At 38.5% G+C, this 11,855-nt stretch overlaps 1 protein-coding gene and 1 pseudogene across 2 annotated transcripts; one reads left to right on the plus strand and one right to left on the minus strand.

Moving 5' to 3' along the window:
• The first annotated feature begins 1,231 nt into the window (after window positions 1-1,231).
• On the plus strand, window positions 1,232-5,742 carry APS1 (ATP sulfurylase 1). The gene is made up of 5 exons (XM_068470170.2): window positions 1,232-2,089; window positions 4,142-4,547; window positions 4,652-4,912; window positions 4,991-5,077; window positions 5,222-5,742. Exons 1-5 carry the CDS (start codon window positions 1,584-1,586, stop codon window positions 5,357-5,359), a joined length of 1,398 nt encoding a protein of 465 aa, XP_068326271.2. The 5' UTR covers window positions 1,232-1,583; the 3' UTR covers window positions 5,360-5,742.
• On the minus strand, window positions 5,726-9,059 carry LOC137731093 (calcium-transporting ATPase 12, plasma membrane-type-like; annotated as a pseudogene). Its single transcript, XR_015957706.1, has 2 exons — window positions 8,683-9,059; window positions 5,726-8,133 (listed from the first exon to the last, which is right to left on the minus strand). The product of XR_015957706.1 is annotated as a calcium-transporting ATPase 12, plasma membrane-type-like (transcript).
• Window positions 9,060-11,855: the final 2,796 nt, after the last annotated feature.

The following is an 11,855-nucleotide window of genomic DNA, read 5'->3' on the forward strand; positions in this document are numbered from 1 at the left end:
AATCCAAAGAGAGGATCCAAATTGAAAATGCTTACAACAAATCAAATAGGAAGAAGAATAGGAAGGGTACCGGAATGGGAAGTAGGAGTCTGGTGTCTGGCCGTGTTTGATAAGATGTATGGAAGCTAAGAGTGCCAAATAAACTAAAGTTTTTTATATGGAGGTGTTGCAACAATACTTTGGCAGTGCGGAGGAATCTAGCCCGAAGGAGGATGCGAGTGGAGACAACATGCGTTTTGTGTGGTTCGTTTGAGGAAACGAAAGAGCATCTGTTCTTTGGGTGTGAATTTAGCCGGGTCTTTTGGTATTGCCGCCCCTTATAGATTAACGTGGATGCCGTCAAAAGGGTGGATTTTCTGGAAAGTAGGAAGAAGATTGAAGCACGGTTTAAGGATGAGGCGGTAAGAGGTGAGCTGCTACAAGAAGTTGTTTTCGGCCTTTGGAGAATATGGAAATGTCGGAATGCATCGACTTTTGAAGGTATGTATAAAACTCCAAAGGATGCTATTGATTTATCATGAAGCCATATTCAAGAGTTTAGAGATACTCAGCTGGTAAAGACAAGGGATAAGGAGTGTTGCGGGAAACCTTCAACGTTGGTTTTTGCTAGGCAACAAGTTTGATGGAAATGTCCTAGTTTTGGGACTTTGAAAATTAATTGTGATGGGGCATGGCGTGGGAAATCAATGTTAGGTGGCTACGGGTGAGTGGTGTGAGATTTTGCGGGACTTCTGCAGATGGCTGGTGGGGGTGGGAGGTGAGTTTTTCAATGATGCAACTATGTTGGAAGCGGCTGCAATTTGTGCAGCTTTGGTGATGTGTAGGGACATGCACTATGAGATGGTAGAGATAGACTCTATTGCTCTATCTCTTATCAACATGATAAATGGGGAATGCTCAATTGATGCAAACTTGGAATGCTTCATTTTTGATATTTAGAATTTGGCATCTCAGATTAGGGAGATGAAGTTTATATATGTTTAATGGAGTGGCAACCTCGCTGTCCATGCAGTGACTTCCTATGCTACCTCGTGTGGTTGTTCAATCCCAAAGAATGCTTATGATTCTGAATTTCTTTTTAATATTCTTGTAGAAAATGTAAACGTTTTTATTAAAATTTAATAAAATTTATCCTGTGACGAAAAAAAAAGAAAAAAGAAAAAAAAGCAAGCTGAATAGCCTTCATTGTTTTTTTATTAATAAAGGCCAACTCACCTCACCTCATCAGTTGCATACGACTCCGAATGTGCTGCAATTACAACAAATAAATAAAAAGAAACCAACAAAAACTCCTATATCCAATAAGGCGTCCAGGTTCATCCTCTGCTAAACACCAAGATTCGTACCTAATCCCTCCTTATAAATTAAAGCCCTAAATCCATACTTTCCCACTCAAATCGCACCATTCCTGAATTTGCCCGTCAGGTTACACTTTGATTCATTCATTTTTTAATCCACAAAATAATCCTCCATTATTATCTACTTAATTATAAACCCCTAACTAATATCTGCTCCCTTGAAACACAGAGCCGCAGAGCCAAAAATTAAACACAGAGGCCTTTCGACCTTGGTCACCTCCTTCAATGGCGTCCATGGCCACCCTTTTCGTCAAAACCCCCTACCCCTCTCACTCTTTCCCCAAAACTTCAACTACCCATTCCTTCCCGGCACTCAAGCTCTCAACCCATCTCGGGTCCAAGCCCAGGACCCCCCAGAGGCTCCGAATTTCAAACGGGTTGATCGAGCCGGACGGTGGGAAGCTCGTCGAGCTCTTCGTCCATGAGTCGAAGAAGGGTGAGACGAAGAAAGAGGCGGCGGCGCTGCCCAGGATCAAGCTTTCAAGGATCGACCTCCAATGGGTTCACGTGATCAGCGAAGGCTGGTCGAGCCCTCTCCGCGGATTCATGAGAGAATCCGAGTTCCTCCAAACTCTTCATTTCAATTCGCTCCGACTCGATGACGGGTCGGTAGTGAATATGTCCGTGCCGATCGTTCTGGCCATCGACGACGCGCAGAAACGCCGGATCGGCGATTCGACCAGAGTCGCGCTTGTCGACTCGGATGATAATCTGATCGCTATTTTGAAAGAGTAATATGATCTTCCTCTCCCTATTTCCTTTCAAAGCTCGTTAATATTTTCACTTTAGATAGCATGTTTTGATTGTAAATATCATTTTCTTTTTGCCAAAGTAAATTTTTTTTTCTTGGGTTACAATCTTAAGATCATCTCTAACTCTTACCCTATAATTTAAAATTTTTAGCTTAAAAAATTTAAGTTTTAATATAGAAACATTTTTTTTGCTCCAACTTTCTAGTTTAAAATTTTATTCTTAGGATATTAAAGAATGAATTTAGGCTAACTTTAAAAAAAAAAAAATTTATGTAGATTATCCTAAATTAATTTTATAAACATTTTAACCAAAAAATATTTAAATTATGATAAATATTAAAAAAATACTAAATTGATACATGAAAAGTGAGTTTTGTGTAGATATTTGAACAGATACATAGGAATTTATAGAATTTTTGGGTGAATTTTGAGTTAAATAAATTTTTTTAATTATTTTAACCGTTGGATTTAAATTTGGGCCGTTAGATTTTTTTTTTACCGTTATATTTGATTATATTCGATCTCAGCCGTTGGATTCAATAAATATATAAATATAAAACTAAAAAAAAATTTAAAGGTAGGCTGTTGGATCAACCAACAGCCAGTTGATCTCAGCCGTTGTTCATGAAACTAGCGGTTGGATCAATGACGCTGGTGGCCAACATGCCCCGTGGATGGGGGCAATGCCGATCTCTGCCTTGGGCGCGTTGCTCAAGTGCGCGCGTCTGCCTTCCAACCGACCAAATTCACTCGCGTTGGTGAGGCCCACACCATTTTTTGGGCTAAATCTTGGCCAATTTCTGGCTTTTTTTTTCTTCAGGTTTTAGGTTTTAGGGCCAAATTAGAACTAGGGTTGAAATGGATTGGAGCGGGGGAATAGAAGGAAAATTATAGGTTTTAGACCATGTGTTGGAGTTGGCCTAAGGGGGGAATTTTTTTTTTCTTTTTTTATTTTTATTTTTTATTTCAAGCGTTCCTCTACTTTTATAATGACAGATGATTTAAGTGGCCGTAATATGAACACATAAAAAAAATATCATCCAAATGGTCTATATGCCTTTCCACTCGACAATATTATTGACTATGATTGGGAATTTTGGGTCGCTATCACATACATGTCAATATGTTACGTGATGAGTAAAAATGATAAATGTATGTTTTTTTTAATGTTTATTATTGAAATTTTAGTATTAAACTTAAAAGTGAGTGACCATGCATTTTCGAACATCTTGAGTTACATGATTTCGGCTTTGAAAAGCAAGATTCTTTTTATTTCCTAGTAGTTAGCGGGTGGTAAAAATAGGAACTCAACTATAGAAGTGGAGTGGTAGAAATATTATGAATTCTTTTCTCTTATCATTATTAGCTGTACACATTTCTAAAGAACAATTGTGAAATTATTCAAATTGAAATCTTAGATCATCATATATTTATCGATGTAATGTATTTGATTTTGTTGGACTTCAAACATTTGAAATAAAATTCGTATATAAGATGAGTTGCCAATAGGATTTCTAAACTCTTTGTGTTCATCTTTAAATATATGCAAATATATATTGATGCCACATTGCATCCAGTCATTTTCTTAAGAGGAATATTCAATGTAATGTCTTCAAGCATTTGTTGGTTGGAGAGTTGTACATGTCCCAAGTTTTCTTTTGCAACTTTTATCCCAACCATCGTGGCATTATCACATTGGGTTCTACAACATGGTTGCGATTTCATGGCAATGATGTAGCTCGCATATCAAATTTTTTCCGGCCTGCAATTGGTTATATATGTATATTTATGTCAATCATGTGATGCATACCATGTTGTAGAACACTGTGTGATAATGCCATGGTCGTAAGGGAAAAAGTTGGGAAGTGGAGTAGTGTACTTTCTCGTTTATGTGTCTGACGATAAAACCTGAGTATAAGAACATGTTCTGCTCCTTTTGGGTTCAAAATGAAGTTACTATATGAAAATTGTATGTCTTATCCCATGACTTGCCATGGTTTCTGATGTCTAGCTATTTTATTTATTTGGCAGTATTGAGATCTATAAGCACCATAAAGAAGAACGGATTGCCCGCACTTGGGGAACAACTGCCCCTGGTTTGCCTTATGTTGATCAAGCCATAACCAATGCTGGAAATTGGCTGATTGGAGGTGACCTAGAGGTTCTAGAACCTATAAAGTACAATGATGGCCTTGATCGCTTCCGATTGTCTCCTGCACAACTCCGTGAAGAATTCACAAAGCGCAATGCTGACGCTGTATTTGCGTTTCAGCTGCGAAATCCTGTCCACAATGGACATGCTTTGCTGATGACTGATACCCGTCGTCGGCTTCTTGAGATGGGTTACAAGAACCCCATTCTGTTGCTGCATCCATTGGGAGGCTATACAAAGGCAGATGACGTTCCACTTAGTTGGCGAATGAAACAACATGAGAAGGTATAGAAACGTTCTGTTTGTTGAAAGCCCTAACTAAATTGCATGCGTGCTTGTCCTTAGCCAAATACTGAATTTTGTTCGAAATTGTTCTAATGTTTCCTCAGGTTCTTGAGGATGGTGTCCTTGATCCCCAGACGACTGTTGTTTCCATTTTTCCCTCTCCCATGCATTACGCTGGCCCAACTGAGGTGCAGTGGCATGCAAAGGCTAGGATCAATGCAGGGGCCGACTTTTATATTGTTGGTCGGGATCCTGCAGGTATGGGTCATCCAACTGAGAAGAGAGATCTGTATGATGCCGATCATGGCAAGAAAGTATTAAGCATGGCACCTGGACTGGAGCGACTTAACATCCTTCCCTTCAAGGTAAGTCAATTCTTTGGCAGTGATACTATTTGCCTTTCTTGTATGATATCTTCCGTCATCTAAGTTATTCCCTTGCAGGTTGCTGCTTATGATAAAACTCAAGGCAAAATGGCATTTTTTGATCCCTCGAGGCCTCAAGACTTCCTTTTCATATCTGGCACAAAGGTGCGAGTTTTTTCGATGCTGTTTCCGACATTTTTTTTCTTTACTGTTATAATCAGCCATTCAAAGTAGTATTTAAACACATTGAGTTTAAGTGCATAAACTAAGTTTAGTTTATCTAAAAGACATTGCAAATTACCGTGACAGATGCGAACACTTGCAAGGAACAAAGAGAACCCTCCTGAAGGATTCATGTGCCCTAGTGGCTGGAAGGTGCTAGTTGACTACTATGAGAGTTTGGCTCCTGCAGACAGCGGTAAAGTCCCAGAAGCAGTTCCAGCCTAGGTGGAGTTGATGTATCATATTGTACTTGCACTGTTTGGGAGATAGCTAATCTAGTCTCCTCTGTGTGATCAAGATTGCGTGATTAGTCTCCTTTGTTTGATCAAGATTTCTAAGAATCTCTCACTTGTTTCGAATAAAACCGTGTGAGGCACTGGTGCAGAGAAACGATAATCGCCTCAACTGTAATTAGCGTTGTGTAAGTGCATCTTGCATCACTGCATTTGTGCACTCCCACAGCGCATTGTATCATATGTGGTTTTTTTTTTCTGTAGAATATTAGATTGTGCTATGCCCTTAATATGGCAAAATATTCCTCTATGGTATGCACTGGTTATGATTTAATATGCTGGATCCAAAAGAAAAGCATGATCAAATTCTCTCAATTTCTTGTCTTGGAGCACAGATTTAGTTTGGAACATTTTTAGATTTGACAACCAGCATCCAATTGCTCTATACTGTTAGATGGGGGTTCGAACTTGGGTGCAATGCTACGGGGACTCTACATTGGCCAACTACTCTAACCCGTGTTTGCTATCCCTCATTGGACAGCTGAATATGGGCTTACAGGGAATTGGTATGAACTTGAAAACCCGACTTATGGACCAGGATATGGCTGCACACCCAATGCACGGACTCCATTGTCTCCAACTTAATCACTATGTATCAGCAAACCTGTCCAGAAGTTCCACCATAACCACCCCAAAACAATTCATTCCTCTGACTTCCTCTGAAGACATTAATCATCTCCAAATCCCTTGAATTAGTCTCATTAAACACGGCGAAACACAAATATATTGAAGATCAACGTGTTGTACCTTCTAGCACCAAATATTTATCCATCCCTGAACTGCAAGAGTAAGAGCACAGCTATCTGGAACAAAGCTTGGGGTAGAAGGTTCGTCCATAGGATGTTGGTGATCATCGTTTGACCCACGAGTGGCCTCTCCATGAGCTCCTTGGCAGGCTTATCAGTGGCGAGAGCCAGAGCAGCCATTGTGACCATAATTAGATTCACCTACAGCAGCTGGACTGTTGTTAAAGGTACTTCACTGGCCAAGGCAGCTGCACAAAGTTGATCACAAGAGCTGCAACATTTATTGTGAGCTGGAATTGGACAAATTTTTGGATGTTGGCAGAATCTCCTCTTCCCCATCTTAAAACAGTTACCAAAGTTGCAAAATTGTCATCTAAAATGACAATGTCTGAGCTCTCCTTAGCAACTTCAGTGCCCTGAATCCCCATCGAGAGTCCTATGTCAGCTTCTTTGAGTGTAGGTGCATCATTCATACCATCACCTGTCACAGCAACTACATGGCTTTTCTGTTTTAAGCCCTACACCATCAGAAGCCTATCAAATGGCGAAGACCTCGCCATCACGTGAATTCCATCAACTTTCTGCATTCTTTGCTCCAGTGTGTAGTTACGAAATTCTACACCTTCTACTACCCCTTCCTTGGCTTCCTTTTGGTCAGGTCGGAGTATGCCACACTTGCCAGGTATTGCTTTAGCGGTGAAAACATTGTTGCCAGTGATCAATTCCACTTGCACCTCGGCAAACTGGCAAGCTTCTACTGCTTTCCTCATTCCTGGCCTATATAGATCCTTTAGACCAACCAATCCTAATAGGTTTAAGCTGCTTTCTTCGAGCTTTCCATACTTCTTTTCATCAGTAATGTGCGTATCCTGAACTTGTTTGTATGCCAAAGCAATGCATCAGAGACTGCTTGTTGCCATGGCTAATCTGCTCAAACTTCAACATTTCATCATCATTCAGATCTTTTGTGACATAGACGTATCGTAGTAACTCGAGCACATTTCTAGTATCATTTCTACAGTTTCTTTCCAATGCACATGGGTAGCATTGTCTGCCTTCATTCTCATCAAAACCGCCGCTTCGTTTCTTATGTGAATTGAAGGCTTCAACATGATGAATGACATATTTCTTTCAATTCCTCCATGTCCATGTGTAGCTCCAGAGTAGCCCATGAAAGAATGGCTTTTTCAGTACAACTACCCGAAAACTCAAATCCTAATCCTGAATTAGACCTATACACACCACCGGTTGTGTTAAATGCTACTCCTCGGACTAAATTAAGAAGATAATGAGAAATTGATGAATAAGAAGCATCATCTTCTACAGATTTCTGTCCAAGCCAAAAAATTTGTAACCTTCATCCCATTGAGCGTCAACGTGGCAGTTTTGTCTGTACAAATTACGGTGGCACATCCCATAATCTCTCAAGCAGAGAGCCTCTACACCAGAGTGTGCTTCGCAATCATCCTCTTCATTGAATAAGTGAGAGTGAAAGTGACAGCAAATGGGAAGCCTTCAAGAATTGCAATCACAACAACTACTGCAATTGCTACCATGTCGATCGCAGCATTCACCACATAATCAATCTTCGCCTTGCTGCCCTCAAACTTGCCAAATTCACTATCGGTCTTTGTGTTGTCCGTGAAGTAACGCGCTGCCAAGACCAAAACTATGGATGCAACACCCAAGCGAATCTTTGCCATTAGCGGGTTTAGTTTACTTAGCCGCTCTTGTCATGGCGTCTGTCGATCACTCGTGTCACGGATGACCAAGCTCATCATTTCGCCCCATGTCGAGTTCATGCCAACTGAAGCCACAAGCATTTGTCCATATCCATCGACCACCTTGGTTCCAGAATACAAGAACGGATTCTGGCCTCCATTAACTTCCACATGCTCACTCTCCCCCGTCATGCTTGATTCGTTCATCCATACACAAATGTAGATAAGATTTCTACCACCTATGAAAATATAATTAAAAAAGTCTAAAATACTTGCAAGAGAACAATGTTCTTGTAGTATAGATAGCTCAAGTAAGATCGTTTTCGACAAGAATTGATATGAATAATTTGTATTTAAAATCAATTCTTAGTTAACTATTTAACACAAGATTTAGAAAAAGATTGAAATTGTGGATAGAAATAACAAAAACAAGTAATAAAAATAAGGGTAAATTACACAAAACTATCTCAACTATGTGTCACATAACAATTTCATGCCTCATGTTTTAAAGATTGCAATGTCATACCTCATCTTATGAATTTGTTGCAATGTCATACCTCCGTTAACTTTTCTGTTAATTTTTCTGTTAAACGTTGACGTAGCATGAGCGAGGCCCACTCTTTTGCTAATTGGAATAAAAAATTAATTAATTAACAATAAATTATTTTTTATTTATTTAACAAATAAATATTAAGTATAAATAAATATTTATGCTCCGTTCACCCTAAAATCTTTACCATTACACGTGAAATTTATCTCAAAATGAAGATCAAAGAGTAGAAATATACCCTTTTTACACCAAGTCGTGGTTGGATAATGGCCTGAGAACATCCTGAGGTTGTCAGCCCATAATTGGGCTTTTGGTTTCTCGTGAATTCGAGACAGATTCGAGTCTCCCATGCTCGAATCCGAACCTCAGGATGAAGGGGAAGTGACCCGTGGTCCAAGTCTCGTCCAATCTGACGAGGAATTGACGGATTTTCATTGGAAAACCGCGAGGTGGTGGTGGAGTCCATCTATGGTGTTGTACAAAGAAGATGAAAGGTTAGAGAAACTGGGGAGTTGAGCGTTGAGGGAGAAAAGAAGAAAGAGTGACACAGTTGTGGTGGTGTTCTAGTGATGGCCGTTCTCTGGGGCTTGGCTTCTTTGTGAACACATAGAAGAAAAGATGGTGAACATTGGGAGAGATGGGAGAGTTTGAGGGAGAAAGAGAGATTGGGATGGGGGCCACAATTTTTTATTTATAATTAATTATTAATTTTAAATAAATAACAACTAATTTATTATTAATTAATTAATTTTTTATTCTAATTAGAAAAAAGTGGGCTGTGCATATGCTATGTCAGCATTTAAAAAAAAATTAACAGAAAAGTTAACGGAGGTATGACATTACAACAAATTCATAAGATGAGGTATGACATTGTAATATTTAAAATATGAGGTATGAGATTGTTATGCGACTGATAATTAAGATATTTTTTTGTAATTTACACTAAAAATAACTAAATTAACAAGAATGAAATCAGCAACAATAAAAACAAACGTTTTGGCAAAATCAAAAGTAAAAGGCACAAGAGTTTAGCCCCCACTATTAACAATCCTATGTAGTTCTACCAATTACTTATGAATTATCACATACGTGTTTTGAAGGTTAGGTTTTCCTAATGGATATTCTCCTCGTGATATTCGCTTTAAGTGAACTCATTAAGTTTTGTGAAAACTTTTGAAAAACCCAGCAACGTTTAAGAGTGTGATGTTCGCTTTAAGTGAAATTATAATTATCAATCATAAGAAACCCTACTCAATTTCAGGGTGATATTCCAACATAAATTGCATCAAATTACTTGTCCAAACATCCTAATGGAAGCTAAGCATTAAGACATATAGAAGTTTAAACGAATTTGATGCCAAACATTTGTGGTTTTTGTGTGGATACAGTTCGAAGATGAACAAGTCATCACCAAGAAGACGTGATAAAGGATGGAGGGAATGAAGTATTGTTTAATGACCAAATCACGAAGGGGAGAACAACATGGAGTGGTTCTGATTCTCATGCCCTGCCACATGCCCAATCACATCAGATTAATTGAGAGCTAATTGTACAATATTTATGATTTAGGGCTTGCATTCTTTAGAATGGAAACACATTCTAAAATAGGACTATCATAACATTGTCTTATGAAAATTCTAATGGAAAGCAGTCCATACCTTCATTAGAAAGGAAACTGAAAGTATATGAATTATGAAATGCAGAACTTCAAAAATGAAGGGCAAAAATTTTGTGTATGCTAAAGAAAGCGTACTGCATAAACCTCAGTTTTAAATATGACAATATGATAATGCATTTTCAGTGCATATAACTATACTTCCACAAATTAAGCTCCATCTAAATGTAATTGGTTTTCTCTGCTAGATTGCCATGGATGAAGTATGATGATTTATTTACCGCATCTAATGATCTTACTTACGAAATGCAGGAAGAAGTTATCAAGTTAAATGAACAATTTAGCCATTTGAAAAGTTTGGTAAGCATCTTATGCCTTGGTTTATGTGGAATCAATTTTCTCTTCTTCCTTGCTGCTCAACGAAGGAAGCTTAGTTCGTGCTCCAAATTTCTTTTAGGTTTATTTTTCTGCTATGACAATGTTTGGTTGGTGACTGAGAAACCTGAATAATACTGTAATTTTGTATTACTAAAGCATCCACATTGTTTTTTCGGCCAAGCATGTTGGTTATTTGTTCTCAGAAATGCAACTTTTACTAGGTATTCTATGTTGCTGCACGGGGATCATATATGCTACCAAACTAAACTAATATAAACTGAGATAATGCATTTTCTGACTTTGATAAGTTGTCGCATCATCCTAGGACATAGTATTTGCTGCCATTTTCATGGATTTGAGCGGTATTTCTATATCAACTATTCCCCCAGAATCGCCCCTGACGGTATATCCAGGTTTCACCAAATTCTTGAGGTAATGTTTTGACTTCATTTCTTGAACAGCTCAGATGTCTTTGTTTTTGTTAAGTTGCATTACTTTAATTCGTTACGTCTTTAATGTTTGGTAATTCAATAGGGGAGGATGAGGGAGATCACGGGAACAGCAGGGTACCAAAATTCATTTCCCGTATTGAAATGGTGCAGAAGAGGAGTATCATGTATGATCAGCAGCAGGATTCTGACCCTTTCTCAAAATTGTTGCTGCTTTGCCAACAATGGTGGCTGGCTGCCGAGGTAAAATTTCAGTTTCATTAACATTCGATAACATGCAGGAGCATGAATTACTTTCTTAAATGTAACACCTACATGCAGAGAAATGCATCTTATGGTTGATTATCACATAATTTCTTTGACGACAAATGTTCTCCTGCACCTTTCAGGTCTCTCTTTGTGTATCATTGTCCTACCCTCTATATCTACTTAATGAAAGATATACGTACCCAGTATCTGACAATGTTCATTAGCCTCAGCATCCATGAGCATGCCTTCATATATTGTCCAACTTACAAATAAGTTGCCAACTTTTTTACATATTTGTTCTCAGCTGGACGATGTTTGTAATTTTATAGTGGCTTGCTTCTTCTTTTCCCTCCACTCTACCTAGACTATTCAATCCTTTTTTAGGTTTCAAACAATACTATTAAATGGTTTTCAACGTTGGATTTAATAAACCTCTAATACAGGTTTAGAGTTTTGGTTTGGCTTTTATGTTTTCCACCGTCAAAGATTTTCCCTGATTCTTTCTATTCTTATTATACTTATAAATGAAATTGTTCCTTGGATTGCAGTTAACTTTTCAGCATCCGACGACACTGATATAGCATTTGATGTACACTTCGCTTTTGAAACCCAATCAGAATTATGCTCCGGTCAGTATTGTGGATCCAGGTAGTTAAAATCTCTCTTTTCTCTCTTACCCCCCTCCCCATATGTTGATTAATATAATTGAACAGCTCTATT

Source organism: Pyrus communis, chromosome 16, assembly GCF_041283825.1.
Source record: "Pyrus communis isolate YQ-2024b chromosome 16, ASM4128382v1, whole genome shotgun sequence".
In the NCBI taxonomy this organism is placed as follows: Eukaryota; Viridiplantae; Streptophyta; class Magnoliopsida; order Rosales; family Rosaceae; genus Pyrus; species Pyrus communis.

Coding starts and splice junctions, on each gene's coding strand:
- APS1 (XM_068470170.2), top strand. CDS start 1,584: ATGGCGTCCATGGCCACCCTTTTCGTCAAAACCCCCTACCCCTCTCAC. Junction 4,548..4,651: donor GAATGAAACAACATGAGAAG/GTATAGAAACGT, acceptor ATGTTTCCTCAG/GTTCTTGAGGATGGTGTCCT. Junction 4,913..4,990: donor TTAACATCCTTCCCTTCAAG/GTAAGTCAATTC, acceptor ATTCCCTTGCAG/GTTGCTGCTTATGATAAAAC.